Below are 19,659 nucleotides of genomic sequence, written 5' to 3' on the forward strand. Positions count from 1 at the left end.
AAAATGGATGGTATAGCTCCAACTCACAACGTACCGGTATACCTCCCGAAAAGCACAAGTCTGCGGGCTTCGTGATTGGGCTGCTCAAGGCCCAGAACAGCGACCGAAAATGGAAGCTTGGTGCGAGGAAATGGGACTTATGCTCAACCTGGGTATCGAAGAAAACACCTATGAAACCACAAGGAGGATGGGCCTCCTGACTTACCGTTACAGCTCTGCTACCATGAGACCAAGGAGACTGAGGGCTGTAAGGGATAATGAGGCGAATTCGGAGGCCATGGTCACTGAGGATGGCAACCGTCCTGTAGTCCAAACGGCCCAACGGGCTCTACCTAACATTGGTGACTTTGCAGGAACGAATATTGTATATAGTCCGTCGATGTTAGAAGAAAGGGTTAGGAAGGCAGTGCGAAGGCAATTTAATAAAGCCGTAGCAGAGAGGGCTTGTGCGCTACCGTTATTCGTTGTATCCCGAGTTCAATGGATATGAAACATTAAATCGGCAAAAGAGTTTCTTCTAACAGTTCTACGTGAACTAGTACATTTCTGCCATAAAAAGCTTCTCGCATAAACGCAGTAAAGTTCGGAAACGGCATAAAACTTTGCGCCCCCATTTTGCACCACAAATATAATATAATTTCGAATAAAACAATATTATTACTTTTTTTAAATGTTTATTTCTTCATTAACTCCTTTCTATATAAATTTATCAAACTGAAATACAAATACATAACCATATATGATTTCTGGTGCCAGAAAGCTGAGTTCCAAACGCATAGTTATGTCTGTAAAGCAGGAAGTTTTCAACAGCATACGAAGTTCTGGAATATTTAAGTTCTTTATAATGCAAAAAAAAAAAACATTTTGTTAATTATACCGACCTCAAAACCGCATACGATTGCCTATTTCTGCACTACTCCAACTGCGAACTTTATCGATTCTCATCAAGGCACGTACGGCTTCTTTGCCTGAACTCAAAGCAAAACTTTGTTTTGATTTCATACTCCATTGGCGACATTTTATACGAAGCTGCATTCAGCCGCTTATATGTTATGTCGCGCACTTAAGCGAAACTACTTGCCACTAGCTTCAACGTGCATTCTTCAAGTATTTCACACCTCAATAGCGTCATCATCAATGTCACTATTATCATGAATGAATTGAGGAACTTTTTCTGTTTGCTCCATATGCTCCGGTGGACTTCCCGGATCCAATTGAGGACTCGTTGAGAAATCACCGATATCGACGCTTCTGCGGTTCAACTCTAAGTCCCTAATTTGTTGTTGGCTGGATGAATGTGCAAAAGAAAGGTGGTTGTTGTTCGGAGGATGTGCAATGGCTGATGTGTGATAATAATTACTAAGCGAGGAAAGGGAATTAGAATCATTAATCTGTGCAAATGGCACAGGTATTGACGATAAACCGTTCAAAGGTTGTACGCTCGTATACATTCCATAAGATATTGGCTTTTGGAGCACAGCAGCAGCAGCCGCTTGACGATAATATAAGTCAATAGCGTTAGCGGACGTGGCATGAGTCGTTTGAGTTGCATATGGCCAAGGACTCAGATAAGGAGAGTTTCCATAGAGACGCTGGAAAGCAGCGTAATTCCCCGCTTCAGCAAGTAACTCCAATCCAACAGCAGTTTGCCGTTTCCACTTGGTTCTGAAAAAATAGAATCATGTAATTAAAATTTTTATAAGTGCACATATTAATTAATATTTTGTTGGGTCATGGTTTTTTTTTTTAATCTATAGCATAAGCGTTATTATAAGCAAAAAACATTGTGATTAATGAATTCTAAGCTACTGGGAATAAAAACACATGTAAACAAACCATTATGTTATGGCTATGTGTAGCGTTATATCATCTTAATCAATGGAAAATATTTCAAACTATTTATATAAAGTATATTTATACATTTTTCAGATATGTACCAATATCAACCTTAGCATACGTCTTCTCCAGCATAACTGGAGAAAAGTCTCATACTATTTGTTTTACAATGAAAAATTGTTACAAACTCCTAGATCTAAAAGGTAAATATTCGAAGTCATCTGACAAGCTTTATGTTATTCATATGACTGTATCATTGTCAGAGTGATTTCCGTTTGAGCCAACGTGACTACTGCTGAAAACACTCGTTGAGCACTTAAGCGAGGTAATTGCAAAGGGCACACTTTTTGATTCGTTTTGGTTTGTAGTGCATTTCACTCTCCTTCCACTGTGTTCCGCTATTAAAATATTCGTTACGGAGATTTGCGCGAAGCCAAGTTACGCATGTAATTCTCATACAACCATAGAACCTCCCTTGACGACGATGCTCAGTGAGAGTTATAAGCAGTCAATACACATGCGTTTCATTGTCATTAATCATCTGTCATCGGTTCCGACATGATTTCATGAAGTAAGTGGTGACTGAATTTTCGGGTTTATACTATTTGAACCCTTCTCAATAAATAATAGAGTTTTAATATCTACTTATACATACAGAAAATTTACTGTTAATTCATCCAGGTCATTTATGATCGCTGTTTCCATTGCTTCATTAACATCAACTCACTGAATCCAAATGTAGTAAAAAAATGTAGAAAAATTAAACAATTTAACGATCATATTTTTTGTGTGGCTCTTTAACCGTTTGCGCGTTTTGGATAAGACAAAAAAATTTTTCCAGTTGTGTCTCTCGTTTGCAAAGTTTCGGCATGGTCCTGCTACTGTACTCGCTGTTCCGGAGTATGACATTAACCATAGGTATGGCATTGTCAAGCGAACACAGCCAATATCATTATAAAGTCATCGTATATAATCAGTCATAACCTTTATTCGATATCGTCCACTTTTCTGCGCTAAATAAAAGTAGAGGCTTAAGATTGTATTTTGTCTTAACTCGTCAAATAGATTATAAGTCATTAGATTCTCTGAAATCAAATTTATGGCAGTAGTTTATTTATCCTTATTACATAAACTACACAATTATTTAGAAAAAATTACGCACAGAAGAAGAAGTTCGAGGTATGGGTGCCACACGCATTGAGATAAACCAATGTTTTAGACTGAATTAATGCCTGCGATTTCGAAAATCTACTGTCAACAACTGACCGATAGCACTGATAGCTTGGATGAGAAGTTCCATTATTATTCACGTCCGTATTATTCAGGTCTGGCCCCCAGTGATTATCACCTTTTCAAGCGTCTACAAAATTTTCTTGAGGCTTGCGAAAATGAGGTGGCGGGTATGGGCGAAGAATTATTCAACAGGACAATTTTCAAATTGCCTTCGAAATAGATAATAAAGTCCTTTAGTCAATTAGTCATAGCTGTGTAAAATTCATCTTCGAAATAAACCAAAAAACGCTCAGAACACTTTCTTCGCCTAATATGCCAAGCTACAAATTCTATAAATATAAGCTACGTTGTTCCAGTCCTTAAAAATAAAAAAAAATAATAAAAAAAAACTAAGCGATTGCTGAGCAAACCGAATGAAATTGTACTGAAATCTTTTAATTATTAAGGTATGAGAAGCATACTTGTAGATCGGATTCCATATTAAAGAGGTGTTCCATATTAAAAAATTATAGAGCAATGTTCGAGTATATGGGCCTTTAAAACCTCCCGCATAGCATCTCATGAAAGATCAAGAAATAAGAAGGAGTGTTTTTAAGGAGTGCAATTTGGTTATGTATACAAATTCAGAAAATATTTGTTAATGTAATATTAAGAAACAATTTATTTGAAAATTTATTTAAGTTGAAGTAGTGGATTATCCGCTGGGCAGACAATCTTGCAAAAACCAGGAATTTAGAATGACTAAAACAGGCATCAATGCCGTTTATAAACAAAGCGAATAATACAGAACCAAGAATGCTGCCCTGAGGCACACCCGAAGTGGTCACAAAAGTGAATGATTTAGTATTCTCGATCTCTACAAATCATATTTTATTAGAGATATACAGTCTTAATATTAGGAATACTCAATGGAAACCAATATTCAAAGCTTTTGTTTAAATTGTATTTATTTAGAAGCCATACAGTGCTCAGATATAACTGAACTGATTGACTAGATTTTGGAAACCCTCTGATATAGCCACTAGCATTCCCCAAACATTTATTCTGAATGCTTATGATGTTACAACAATAACAACGTTTCTCATGTCTGCACAGTCACTTTCACGGTGACCGGAGACTCACATAAATCCTTGAGACTTCTCAGCATTTAAAGAGTGCTGAATAAAGACCATTTTTATAATTAGGACAATTTCCGAGATGTTAGAATAGTTCTTACTAGAGACAGCCATATCAAAACGTCTACATGATTTTCAAAGATTTACTACAACTCAAATTTGAAATGGTTCAAAAAAATTTAACTTTAAATAAAAAATACAGATTGCCTGGCCAGCTGGACATTTAAGCTCAGTTGGACTACCTTATTTAAATATTAGTTACGAAACACCGAAACGCTAGAAAATGAAAGCATCTGTGAACATCATAAAATCCTATACTCGTGGAATATCATACTAAGAGCACTAATGAGTCTGCATAGATTTTCATTGCTTCATTGATTATAAATTAGATTAAAAACTGAATTTTTTTGCAAAAATGCACTCGAAGGTTCACCATTATCTGATGAGGGCGACCATCATGAGAAAAATACGTTTGCATCTATAGAAAAACATCAAGACGCAAATAATGAATTGGAGCAAAAGCTCAGCTAAGCACCAAATAAAAGATATTCAAGAATTCAAAAAAATAACTTTTCTCTAGAATATTGTACACTAATATATTTTTGTCAACAATTAATTATTGCAATAAATATTGAGATGAAGTAATAAGTTCAAAAGTCAAATTTAAAAAAATAGTTTAAAAAAACTAAAAAACACGCTTTTATTGCTAATCGAACTAAAAAGTAGAAAATAAAGTTTAATGACAAAGAGACCTATAATGAAGTAATAGCAAATCGAAGGATCAGTCATAGTCAACTGCCTCAGAACAGAATTATAACAAATATTAAGATACAAATAGAGTAATTCAAATTAGAGTTAAAAGCGTGGGATGCTTGATATAGTAAATATTACAATCATTCTATTGGCAACTACCTATGTACAGAGGGTTATGAAAGTGAAGCAAAATGCATCCCACGCTTTTAACTCTAATTTGAATTACTCTATTTGTATCTTAATATTTGTTATAATTCTGTTCTGAGGTAGTTGACTATGACTGATCCTTCGATTTGCTATTACTTCATTATAGGTCTCTTTGTCATTAAAATTTATTTTCTACTTTTTAGTTCGATTAGCAATAAAAGCGTGTTTTTTAGTTTTTTTAAACTATTTTTTTATTTTCTACTTTTTAGTTCGATTAGCAATAAAAGCGTGTTTCTTAGTTTTTTTTTTAACTATATTTTATTTTTAGTATATGTAGGTTTTACGAGTAATATACTATTACACAACCGCACACTAAATACTAACCACAATGGTGGTGTGGAAACTAAAAATTCCCAATTTTTGTTTAAAAAAATACCCAATTCATGTTTCTACCGGTATTGGCAAATGTTATAAAAAATACACATTTTTCAGCGCTCTCACGAGAAAAAGAGTTTCCCATCTAGTCATCTATGTTGTGTGTTCCGAGTCGATCAGATTTTTAGAAGCCAGTGAAAATTAAGCTCAAAGATTCCGTTACAGTCATTCATACATACAACCCGAGCTAATAAAAGTGTGTCAAAAAAATAAAATATTAATCCTGGCGATCCTAATAAGGATAATGGAAAATTTATCTCACATGTCTCACGCTGCACTCGTTCTTCGTGACTATTTCGCCAAAAATTCCACGCATATCGTTCCGCAACCACCGTATTCGCCTGATTTGGCTCCGTGTGACTTCTGGCTATTCCCAAAACTCAAGAGACCACTTCCGGAAATGGACTATTTGGCATGTGTCGGGGATTGGAAAAATCGTTGGCATAAGTGTATTTCATCGAGAGGGCATTATTTTGAAGGGGATGAAATTGATTTACAAGAATAAATAAAGATTTTTCATTTTACAACCAAATTCACCTTACTTTTTGCCCACAGGTAAAAAAAGAAAATATTAATCCTGGCAATCCCAATAAGGATAATGGAAAACTTTTATCAAATTATTGCATTGACATCGGTCATTGATAGGTGTGCAAAATTTCAAGTCGATCAGATGTTTAGAAGCCAGTGAAAATTAAGCTCAAAGATTCCGTTACACACATACATACATACATACATACATACAACCCGACCTAATAAAAGTGTGTTAAAAAAAAAACAAATCAACATTCAGTTAGCTTACCCACACAGTAGTCTAATCTAAAGAAAAGAAGACTGAATAAATTGGATTCAAAATTTGCGAATGTAAATGTGTCACCACTTTGGCATTATGCATCATTTCTATATATAATATTAATATTAAATTATTTTTAATAGATTCAAAGGCAAACATACCTGCGATTTTGATACCAGGTCTTCACCTGGCAATCGCTCAACTCCAATTTGTTGGCCAACTCCATTCGGTCTTGTACACTCAAATACTTTTGACGTTCAAATGACTTTTCCAGAGTCTGAAGTTGATGGTCGGTAAATGCAGTGCGTGCTTTTCGTTGTTTTTTTGATAAACTCAATAGACCTTCGCTTTTGCAGCTGTATTCGTCTTCATCTTTGCCACCTGTCGGTTTACAAAAGAGAAACGAATAGGACATAAATTAAAATTCAAATTCACTGCCTTGACATAAAAATGATAGGCGTAAGGGGGCCCATTACTTATCTTAAACGGCCCAAAACGAATGACTTAAGTAACAAGTTTAATATGTACGTATAAATGTATGTTCCAACAGTATAAATACTAAGTAGATATTTATATTATTGTATATTAAATCAAAATTTAAAAATATTTAAATATAAAAGCATCTGTAGCGCAAGTTATGTCAAAATTATTATATTTTCATAAGACGCGTTAATTAAAGTAATAAGTTAAAAAATCAAACCATTTTGCAAGTTTTGCGCCCAAGTGTATTTCAAACGCTGTGTCAAAATGTGTGGTTGCAAAGTATGTGAGGCAAGTTATCAAAAATTTCATGTCTGTTTGAAATTAAGTATGCAAATATAAAAGAGATTATGCGCTTTGTGGTTTCTCTAGTATACGCAAGCATATGCAAGTAAACATTTCCTTATGCTGCTTAGCAAGCAAAAACAATGCATTCTAGCTCGTCAGGTGAGGCAAGCCTACATACATTCGTTTACACGTATGTATGTATTTAGACCACAAAATTATTTCCGCAGTGCGAGAGTGTCTAAGATAAATTGTTAATGTGCATTTTTACTACGTCACTGAACGTTAACAATTTCTACAAACATACCAAGTCTATATGTACTCCTGCACACATTCACAAACTCGTATGCTAGTATTTTAACATGCATTTTCTGCAGTTGCGGCTACACCATTAAATACCTTAAGCTAAATTGCATTAAACATGGTTAAATGCGCAACTGTTATAGCGTTTCTTTGCTTTTGCTTTATAGGGGAACTCAACGTTTTGAACCACTTAATGGTACAAGTGTTGTTGTTTGTTGCAATTTTCGTTTTAATAATTGTGGAGTGCATGGTTGTTAGCATCGATGTTGTTGCTTTCTGCACCAACAATAACAACAGCAGTGAGTTCCTACACGCTAGCCTCCTTACTATTTCGTATTACTTCACAATACCTGTACCCTCAGCCGGTTATTTCCCGACTACTACACAAATACATATGTATCATACGCCGTTCACACAGAGTATATACAACATCTGTACTTATATGTGTTCGTTGCATAATTATTTAGTTTTGCACTTAATTGCTTCGTTAGTATTGTATTTTTATTGTTTTGGTAATTTTTACCGCCTGACTGAGGAGTCACATAGAACTGTGATACTTTGTGATAAACTATTTAAGACTTTTTGGCAGTAAATTGCTATTCTGCTTAAACATATTTATTTAAAAGTACAAAGCGAGAAGCAAAACCATACTCAAGTAGCACTAATATTAGCAAATTTGAATTTACTGGATAAAATTTGTCCACCACCCCCAATGTGTCATTGTATGAATTGGAAAATTTAATTGTATGTGTTTAAAAGACATATAGAATCCCTTCTTGTATGGCTTGCTGCGTAATTCGATAGTTAACTTTACTTCACGACTAAACCATCCCAAGAGCGGGATGGGGAAACAAACTGTTTAGTTAAATGCTCATTGTATGTATTTCATACTAAATAGTCAAGTTCTTCATCAACAGTTTCTTACGGGTAACAGTAGTTGCAATGAAAACCATTTAATTATAAAACTCAACCGTTAGAATTATCAGCATTTTAGTCCCTATATTAAAATCCCCGCTATTATTTAAATTAAACATAAATTTAAATCAAACATAAAAAAAATGATGCTGTCGCCAGCAGTAAAACACATTGGACGTAACAGAAGAACAGGGTTTTCACAGCGATGAAAGAAGTATATATATATACATACATATATAAATTATATTCATAATAATTATAAATATATTTATAATATACATATTAGTTTGGTAAAAATAAATCCATATTCTTGCGTAAAACTTTTGCGCAAATTATTTAAAACTGTTTTAAGTTCGATCTTTAGGTCCTGAGCGATGCTACGGCTACTAACATGCCGGTCAACTTCTATTATTTGATAAAATTTACGGCATTTTCCTTAACATCCAAAATACCTGAATGCGATCGCCGAAACCAAAATTCCACGTAATTAGCTGTTGCAATATCGGCACAATAAACACCATTTATATTATAATTTCTGCGGCCCGGCTTGCATTTCGCCTTTATCAAAGAAAAAGTGTAAAATCTACCGAATTTTCTCTTTGTTGACTTCCATTGTTAACACCCAGTAACTCACAACTGAATGGAACAAGCAAAAAACAGCAAAATAATTTTTTAGCGCGAAATGTCAACGAGCATAAACATTAAATTGTTCGATCGATACTTTCGAGATATCAATCAATACAGCCATCTACCCAGAAAATAATGGGTTTCTTGTTCGCCAAACTAATATATATATATATATATATAAATATATACAAGTATATATATAACTTTAACTTCTTCCATTTTGTGGCGTACATATTGATGTGTTTTCACGAATTGAGAGACCTACCTACCCTATTTTTATGAGGAGCTTTTTCATGGCAGAAATACACTTGAAGATTCGCCATCGCTTGCTAGGAGGCGGCTGACTTTTTCTATCAATTGGTGTTTCATGCCAGGAGATTCCGACCCGGGCACTACCGAAGAGTAGTCATGCCCAACGGCTACAGAAGCCGCCAAAGAAAAAAAGTTTCCATTGGATTTATTATTATTATTATATTATTATGTATACACAATTAATCAATAATATTTGAATAACTTTATTACTAAATGGAAAAAAAATATTTTTGGTGATGAAAATCTTTATTTCGACCATTCTTTGTCTGTTGGTATGTTGCTACTATCTAGTAGACAAGTGTACGACGCTATTTGCACAAATAATAAGTCTTCCGATAGGAAAGATTTTATTTACATATTTGGTAGAAATACAATTATATTATATTACATTGCGAAAACACTCTAGTAATTAGGACTATCGGGCAGCTACTTATATTACAAGTATATTGTTTTACATTTTATTGTATTATATATATATATATATTTTTTTTTTTGTCAATAACATCGTCTACATGACATTGAAGACGTGACTTCACTAATTTGTACCTACCCATTCTTGATGAAGCGAATCATAACCGGAGATGATAGAAATATAAGTTCAATAGCACGACACACAAACAAGCCAAACAATCTGTGAATTGTCGCATCAAAAATAGTCCCAAATCAAAAAAAAAATTGTTAAAATTGCTCTGAAACGTAGAACATGGAGACAGTTTTATTAGATTAGGTATGTATAAAGAGGTATTTATACCTTTTTTATTTAATTTTGATCCAAAACGGACGAAAGAAAGAGGGAAACAAATTTAGAAGTTAATTTAGAAGAGATAAATTACAAAAATATCTAAAAAATTATCAGTTTTTCATACTTAAAAACGCAGTTCGATGCGTTCACTCATCAAAGTTTCTGAAACTTGTGAGCAATTGTTCACTCAACTGTAAACGCATAAAAAGTTGAGCGTCAGTTCAGTCACTTCACACTTCAATGAAAATATGTTTGTCCTCTTAAAACTAAATTTCGAAGGGATACAATGTAGATCGATTTCATGCGTGATTATTGGCTCAAATATCCATCATCTTTCGAAAGTTGACCAAAAAGTAAAGTAATCGTCATATGGTGATCGCACGCGTCTCAAATGACACGCGTCGGGTCTAAATGAAATGTATATACATTCGTATAAGTGAAAATATAAAATATAAATTTCAGAAGACCAGGCCAGGCAACATGTTGCATTGTGCTCGGTACGTACAAAATATTTTAAAAATAAAATAACTTGGCATTTGTATTTACATATTTACATACATCGTTTCATACATATATATGTAAATTTTTCCACTAAATCAATTTTGTGGTACAATTCAATGTCCAGGATAATGTGTACAGAAATATTAATTTAACGAAATGTATTTTTCGTAGTTGGTGATAAATACTTGTTTAAGCGACATGATACTTTAAAGATATGTCTAAAGGTTTATAAAGTAAAGTAAAGATATGACTAAACGGCGGATTATGCATACTTCGCATAATTTCGAAAACTGTAAAAGACTTAAGGCTGTTATAGTTTTCTTATATTAATTAATATGCTTCGTGCGTGACTACCATTCGGAGGTGCATAGGGTCGAAGCTCCGTGCATGCAACACTAAATAATAGAAATTATTTTTCCAATAGCGATCGCTGTTTGGCAAGCAATGGCAAACCTGCGATTGTATTTCTGCCATGAAACAGCTCCTCATAAAAACCAATTGCCGGTCGGACTCGGCTTAAAACTGTAGGTCCCCCCATTTGTGGAACAACATCAAGACGCTCACCACAAATAGCAGGAGGAGCTTGGTCAAGCACTCAATAATTATTATATAATATAATTAAATATTTCTATAATGTAATAATACTCGTATGCGTTTCATGCAAGTCTGTAAAAATATTGCATTGGTGTCACTTTGAAATATCACTTAACAAAACGTTCGCAGCTGTGGTAATTTCCGGGTAACCAAAGATATGCAAAATGCATTCAAGAGATGCATAACCGAAGTGCGAAGTATTGTACGCATTATCAAATTTATATATTTCTGAGCAAATAAAATAAACGTACAATATTTAAGAAATATGTTTAACCGCAATAATTGTTGTTCTCTCCGATTAAGAGTATCTCGAATGCATTGGTAGAAAAAGCAAAATGTTGAGATTGACGTTGTAATTCGTTGTGTTGAAAAATTAAAATTAAAAAGCTGTTCAGTATTAAGTAAAACACAAGTGGGACTTACTATCTTGACTTAAAATAAAAATGTTTAGCCCGCAGTGGTATTGTACAAAGCCAATGTGTACCAATGAGCGCATATTTTAAAACCCTTAAAAAATTAAAGCATTTAGAGCAGGATGCGACCTGAATTCTACTTATAAGATAACAAAAGGATAAATATAGTTTTGAAGCTTCTTAGTTTACCTCATACGACTGCCGTAGTACGTAGGCAGAAATTTCAGACTGGAGTTAATTGAAATGTCGCTTGTTAAGAAATTTAGATATGGTTATTTTCTCCTTGGCAAAGGGAAATGGATGGGAAGCCAAGCAAACCACCAAAAGTAAAATGAAAAGCTTTAAAAAGAAAATCTATTGAAAGGTGTATGCAATAATGACATAGAGCAATAGTAAATTTATTAGAAAAACAAATTGGCGAGGTAAGTAGGGCAGATTTTAAATACAAATCCTGTCAAGGCATCAAACCAATTATGTCAAAAAGCCGTTCCCAACCAAACTTGTCGGCTGCAAGCAATGGTTTCATACCTGTTTAATAATAAAGATAACGAGGTTCGTGGCCAAAATTTACAATAACGTGCCAAATAATCAAAAGTTACTTATTGTGAACGCAAACTAAATTCAGAGATTAAAAAAATGACGTACATATATACACATATAAGTATATATGTATGTACAGTCTAATCTTGGTAATTCGGACACTTGATAATTCGGACAACGCGGTAATCCGGACACCAAAACGTTTTCTATTGAAGTATCTGAAATCCGGACACCACGTATTCATGTACCTCTAAAATTCGGACACTTCTTTATTTTCCAGTGAATATGCTGAAATAAAAAGGAATTTCCTTATTTTTTATTCTATTTTATAAAGGGGACTCCCATGCTAACTATTTTGCGTGAATAGTGCGTTTAAGTGCTCGTCAGCCTCCTAGTTCATATTCATAAGCATATTTGCGTAACGTGTAGTTCAGTAGGTAATTTCAAACATTAACTCCATCATTTCTTTAACTGTATAAATTTAACTATGGCACCAGCAGCTAAGAAAAAACATACGTAAGTAGGTAAATCTACAATTTCGGACATGAAATCAAGTGGATTAAAGATTGATAGGTAAAAAACGAAAACATTTTGTAAGAAGAGTTTTGATTATATTTTGCAGTTACATTGCTAGAACAGAATGTGGCCTTGGAAAGCGTAAAACTATGCGACCTGCGGAGTTTGAAAAGATGGAAGACCACTTGTATAAATGGTTTGTAAACGCAAGACGAAACAATGCACCGATTTCCTCGGAAATCATCAAAGAAAAGGCCAAACAATTCTGTTCCCAAATTTACGGACAAAGTGTGGAATTTGTGGCTAGTAATGGTTGGTTTAGTAATTTTCGCTCCCGATATGGAATTAAATTCTTAAAAATATCTGGCGAAAAACTTTCCAATGATTCTACTGCTGTGCAACCCTTTATTGAAAAATTGCGAAAGAAAATTACAGAAATGGGCATTACGTATGATCCGGTTTATAATGTAGATGAGACTGCTTTGTTTTGGAGAAAACTTCCACAAAAAAAACTTGCATTGCATAATGAAAAATCCGCACCCGGATGCAAAATTGGAAAAGAAGAGTAAGACTTCTAGTTTGCTGTAATGCAACCGGAGAACATAAACTTGCATTGTTCATGATAGGGAAAGCCAAAAACCCCAGAGCGTTTAAAAAAGTAAACCTTCCGCTTGGGTACTCCCATACCAAAAATGCTTGGATGACAGAGCAAATCTTTAAAAATTGGTTTGAAAACTCATTCGTTAAAGAAGTAAAGCGTTACTTAAAGGAAAAGAATTTACCAGTTAAAGCCATTTTACTGCTAGTCAATGCAACTTGCCATCCCCAATCACTGTCGGATGTCGATAAGGACATACATATATGTTATGTTTTTGCCACCAAACTGCACGGCTCTTATACAGCCAATGGACCAAAATGCTATCCGAATTTTAAAGAAAAACTATCGGAAGAGTTTTTTGCCTCTACTATTGTCCAGCCCAACGAGCAATCTACCGGAATCTTTAAAAAACTTTACATTAAAAGATGTGGCTTTTTTATCGTCTAATGCTTGGAAAAATGTGGATGAATGCGTGCTCAGAAAATGTTTTAACAAAATTCTTTATTACGAAGAATGGGACTCAGATGATGATTTGCCTCTTGCGATGCTACGGCCCAGCAGCTCAACTAAAATAATTGATCTTCTTGTTGAAATATCCCCTGATGTATATAATGATCGAGATTACTGAGTGGTTGAATGACGACACTGATTTCGATATCAACGAGATTGAGGAAGAAGATAACGAGAACAGCAGTCTTGACGAAAATGAAAGTCAAGATCCTAAAATTTCGCACTCTCAAGCTATTGTCGCATTTGATAGTTGTATTAAATATGCAGAGGAACAGGAATTTTCATCCGGAGACATTTTAAAACTTGTGAGTCTCAGAGATATTGCCTTCAGAAAGAGAAATGAAACAAAACTGCGGCAAACGAATATATTGAATTATTTTACGGCCGAATGAAAACTAATATATGTACATATAACTCATTGAATATTAATCAATTTAAGATTAAATAAAAGTTTATTTTATTTAATTACTGATCCACTGATTTCTATTAAATTTTTTACCCACTCGATAATCCGGAAAATTCGATATTTCGGACAACCTCTGGTATTTAATTGTCCGAATTATCGAGATTATACTGTATATGCAAATATACATATCTGGGGTCACAATCAATAGCCGCCTAGTTCGAAAATCACACTTTCTAGAAAAAGTAATATACTTTATATATTTGTAAATTATAGAAAAGCCAATGCCTTAAGCCAATGTGCTGTTATGAATAACTTTCTAAAGAAATATATTAAGAAGACGAGCTTTCACTTAAACGTAGACCTTTGTTGGTAGAAAACGGTAACATATTTAATCCAGATCTTTCTTTAATTATCTTAGGTGGTTATTGTTTGTGGCCACAGATATTTTGCTTACCACAAGTGTCACTCTCGCTGTCGTCAATAGTACTGGCTTGATCGCCACTAATACTGCCTCCACTAAAGCCATTTGCCCCTGTGGTCTTTCCATTATCATTTTGCATACTAAAATCATGTGATCTAATTTGAGTGGCACGTGGCGGTGATCGCGAACGGTCATCCTGGCATATTCCGCAATCAATAGCACCTTCACACTCCTTGTCGGTGGCAGCTTCACCGCTTAGGTTATTATGGGTTTGATGCATTTGATGTAAAGCTGCGTATCGTGTCGGTTGGGTCACATTTATGTTATTTGTCATACCGCCAATGACGGCAGGTGCGTGAAGGTGGGTCCTAAAAGCACGTGTTGCTAATGATGTTTGTTGTTGGCCCTGACTATCCTTCGGTCTCAATGCATTGTCTTTATGTGAGAGATGTTGTTGATGCGATGTTAAACCTGTGAAATACGACTGCTGCTGTTTAATCCAATGTTGATTCTGCTGTTGTAAATAGTGCTGAATAGTACTATGCGAACCACCATTTTTGTTTATATTCTTGGAGCTTTGAATGTTGCTATTTATTAGTTTCGCTGCAGACTCGGTATTGACTTCAGTTCCGAAGACAGCCGCCGCAGCTGCTGCGCTACCGGCTAAAATGTCTGTTATCATAAAACGGGACCGCGATGATTGTTGTATTGAGAGCGAATCGCACTGCATTTTATTGGTACTTGGTAGAGGTATAGGAGTTGGCGTTGTTGTAGTGGACATTTCGGGTGGCATTGTTGTCATTGATTATTAGATTGCACAGAAATTATTTTCCGGATAACTTGCAAATTTATTACTTGTAGTTTTATAACTGTTTTCTCCACTCCTCATGCACGTACATACATGTTATGTGTATATTTGCTTTTAAATATATATATATTCGTTAAAACCTGTTTAAATCAAACATTTATTCATACAATTCGATTATTTTTACTAGCGTGAAATGTTTATTTGTAATACCGTCGCTTGTGGCCTTTTATCAAAAACATGGAAGGAATTGTAATTTACCATTGAAAAACACTAACCACTCATCGCCAATACAAAACCGAAACTAAACCCTGAATCAATTGATGTTGTACACCTCAGCCAAAAACCCGAAACTCGCGCTCACAGATACACACCAACACAAACAACAGGCCTAGAGCAGCTCCGCCAGTGCCGCTTTGTTCACCTCTCAAACGCTATCTTTCACCTGCCGTTGTCTCGTTTACACTAAGGCTCGGAGCACTTTGCCACCACCTTAAGGGGTATGTTTACATTTTTGTGGACTCTCATAGTTAAATTTGTACAAACATGCAACTTACTTAGCTAATGTGTTAACGGAATGTGCGTCCCATTAGAATCCTGAATAAGTTATATTCTCCGTTTGCAAATACGGTTTGTAAAGCACAATATGTGCTTCCACAGTTATTGGTCGTAATTGTTTCCGATTGACATTCATTAGTCAATGGAGCAAATACCACTACATGAACACAAACTATGCTGACATGGTGGAGAAAACGTAAAATTATTGCTACTGTTAAATCCCAAGCTACATAGAATACAATGTGTGACTTTTCTGAGGGGAACGCATGGTGAATTTCGTATGCATATGTAAATGTATAGTAGCTTCTTAGGAAACTTTTTTATGTCATATTGTTATTTTTGGGGGTGGTTCGTTCACATGGAGTCTGCTATAAAGTTGATCATATATAGAATAAGTATTTAGAAGAAATCTTCACCAGTGGACTGATTTGTGATCTAGCTTAATAAAGGCAAATACATATGTATACAAATATATCTCTAGATTAGGTACTGACGAAAGGTTTGGTTGTGAAGGACTAAGGAAGACTTCTAGTTGATAGAATAAAGAACTCGACCCCGCGCGTCAAAGAAGAACAAAGACGTTGGTGCTGATGAATTGTACACATCAACTTCCCTATACAATACACCCAACTCTTTTTGTACAAAATTTAATTCCCAAAAGAATGCCTGATGAAGTACAGATTTTTTTAACACATACATACACACATACATATATTCCTTGCATCGAAGCAATAAGTGTATTTCAAAACTAACAGAATCCGACTAGAACAATATTTTCTTACTCATGATCCTGATATGAAGCGTGCATTAAAATTTGAACTAATCCTTTCTCTTGTGTAGCTAGACATCAAGACGATGAATAGTTGCGAAATCGAGTTTCATTCCTGATTTCATTTAAAACTAAACTTTCATATGGTGTGAATAAATATGTATGTACATATGTACATACATATGTATTTATGAATTAACATTCAAGGGTGTATTTTCTTTCCCCCTCCAAACGTTTTTGGTATAACGAAATTTTATTAAAATTTGACATGTATGTACGTATGTGTATGCATATCTACAATTTCTCATGTACGAAAATTACTTTCATAGTTTTAGTTTTATACAAAATTGCTGTATAGATGTAGTGTTCGTGTGCTATAATTAGTGTTCTACTTTTCCTATAATTGCCATGAATTCACCACACATTAACATTCGTTGGGTAAGTATTATGTTTAAGTAAACATACAACCATATTTATAGCTACGCAGTGGAACAAAGATATTTTTGAATACACATGCACAGATTGCAATGCACACAACCTTATACAATATCATAATTGAAATTGCCCAATTTCATTTGGCATCTTAATTACTTCAGCTTCCAATTGCTTTGTACTGCTGTGATAAAATATAACTCCGCCCTGAAAGGAACTGGTTTTACAGCATCATAAAAGACTTGGCTCCAAAAAGAGCCCACTCGAGCCTTATTTATTGCTGCACTGTTCCCACAGCATGATACGCATGCCCAAATCAGTGATATAAGTGATATATTCGCAGGGTAGAAAACTGTAGGGGTTGGCTACGACGAAAAGGGGAGGGAAAAGTGCTGCTTCCTGCGATGCTCGTGGTCTCTGTTATTTTTCAGCTATTATCACTTTTTGTATAGCATTTTACCAGTAAATTGGCAGCAGTTAAGAGGTGCTCCCTTTACAAAAATGGCACTTCATTTGGTTTGAACACTCATAGCTGTAAGCATGGATATGTTCTTACATATACATATGTACGTGTACATATTTTTTAATTGCATATCTTATTTAATTATTTTTTAGTGCATATGGATACAATTTCTACATACGTAACTATATGGTGTACATGCTGTGGGTATAGAATAGGAGAATCCATCTCCTTAGTTAATAGTATAAATTGACAGTATCTGCAAAAATATAATAATACGTGTGTAAGAGTAGATTTACAACATTTTGTTCTTCGCTCACTTTCGGCCGCTATTGAATTTTTTAAACTGCGACTTCAGATATAACCTACAACTTGTAAATTTTCGTTGGAATACTTACTTGCCCATCATTTTAAAATTTCTACTGATAAATACAATAACAACAATTGAATGGCATAGACTATCTTTGTAAATATGTGCCCATAATTTTAAGAGTGGTTTAAGTTACTACTTAAAAAATATTTGAATTTGTTTATTAGTCATTTGATATCTATCACCTTAACAACTAAAAAAATATGTTCACTAAAATTTTTACGTTATTGGCGAAAATGAAGCCGAAGAAAATGTCTTCAACATTATACGAGAGTCGTTTATTGCTAATTATGGAAATAGTTCAAGTAAAAAAAACCAAAAAAATATAACTAAATTTGTTTATAAGTCATTTGATATCTATCACCTTAACAACTAAAAAAATATGTTCACTAAAATTTTTACGTTATTGTCGAAAATGAAGTCGAAGAAAATGTCTTCAACGTTATACGAGAGTCGTTTATTGCTAATTATGGAAATAGTTCAAGTAAAAAAAAAAACAAAAAATAGGTAATTAGTTACTATATGTATTTATACGAAGGGACACTAGATTGTGTTAGCTGTTTTGTTCTTATGCGGTTTTAATTAGTGTCGTTTTGAGGATGATCTTGATCGCATAAGTAATGAAAAAATATTATTTTTCATGTTTACTATGGATTTTTACCGGATTCCTCTATTAAATTTGGGTAGTCAGTAAAGAATTATTTGTATGCCAGTTACTTAGTTGATTTTGAAAATGATCTAAGGCATTTTAAGTTAAAAAAAGTAGTTTTACAACAGTAGATTAGTACAAATCTTCACACCCATAATAAATTTTCATTATTAAAGCTCAAAAAAATTTGAAAAAACCCTATACCTCAATATAATTGCTCCAAACGCTATTTCTTAAGGGGGGAGCCTGATTTAGAAGCTTCAAAAAATCATTTTTTTTTTTGCATAAATGTCTTTCCAAACTATCCAAGAATGTGTCCTCAAAATATCAGAAGCAAATTCAAAATATTTTCGCAGTTACAGAATAAATTGTGAGCAAGCGTGGAGCAGGTATACGAGCGGATTTTTTATATACAAAAACTTTGACGCGCGATTTCGAGATAAACGAGATAACATTGATTGTATTCGAAATTAAATTATCTTCTAGTTGAACCTAAAAAACCTTAAGAAAGTCTTGATTAACCCACTTTTTAAACAGTCTAAAGTAAATTTGTTTTTCCAAAAAAATTAATTTTTTTTTAATTAGCGAAAAATTGTTGAATTTCTCACTTTTTGTTTAATTTTCTTGGTTTAACTAGAAGCTATACTATACTAAAATAAAAAAATTTTTGGGTTTTTGGTTTCAGATGAAAATTGCGACTTGCATCTTTCCCGCCGCACAACACATGCACACTCGAGGCGCCTCGGCAAAATGCTTGTACCAGTCACAATATGTTTTATATATATATATTGTATATTTTAACGAAAAAATTTGAGAAGACTGCTGAAATATATAACAATAACACCTGAAAGTTTCGTTTCAATCGAATATTTCTTTCCTTCCCAAAAAAATCCACGAAAAAATCGATTTTTGAAGCCTCTAAAGCAGGCTCCCCCCTTAATTTTTTCGTATGACGAAATATATGAATTAGATCAAATTTCAAATTAGTTAGTTAGTTCAAGTTAAAATTCAAGTCTAAATTGAGCGGAACCGGAATTACGAATCTTTTCATTGAAAAATATTTTTGTTGAGATAAGGATATTATTATCTGGGTCATTTCTGATTAATTTGTAATGTAGTAACAATAATGTCCACACCTAACCGT

General features: G+C 34.0%; 1 protein-coding gene and 1 long non-coding RNA gene across 2 annotated transcripts; one reads left to right on the top strand and one right to left on the bottom strand.

The window, feature by feature from the left end:
- Positions 1-686: 686 nt before the first annotated feature.
- On the bottom strand, positions 687-15,658 carry LOC128856772 (homeobox protein B-H2-like). Its single transcript, XM_054092087.1, has 5 exons — positions 15,491-15,658; positions 14,506-15,420; positions 6,471-6,690; positions 882-1,665; positions 687-821 (listed from the first exon to the last, which is right to left on the bottom strand). Exons 2-4 carry the CDS (start codon positions 15,272-15,274, stop codon positions 1,113-1,115), a joined length of 1,542 nt encoding a protein of 513 aa, XP_053948062.1. The 5' UTR covers positions 15,275-15,420; positions 15,491-15,658; the 3' UTR covers positions 687-821; positions 882-1,112.
- A 1,832-nt stretch (positions 15,659-17,490) lies between these two features.
- On the top strand, positions 17,491-19,349 carry LOC128859383 (uncharacterized). Its single transcript, XR_008454142.1, has 3 exons — positions 17,491-17,570; positions 17,652-17,699; positions 19,201-19,349. It is a non-coding gene; the product is annotated as an uncharacterized LOC128859383 (long non-coding RNA).
- Positions 19,350-19,659: the final 310 nt, after the last annotated feature.

This window comes from Anastrepha ludens, chromosome 3 (genome assembly GCF_028408465.1).
Source record: "Anastrepha ludens isolate Willacy chromosome 3, idAnaLude1.1, whole genome shotgun sequence".
Lineage (NCBI taxonomy): Eukaryota > Metazoa > Arthropoda > Insecta > Diptera > Tephritidae > Anastrepha > Anastrepha ludens.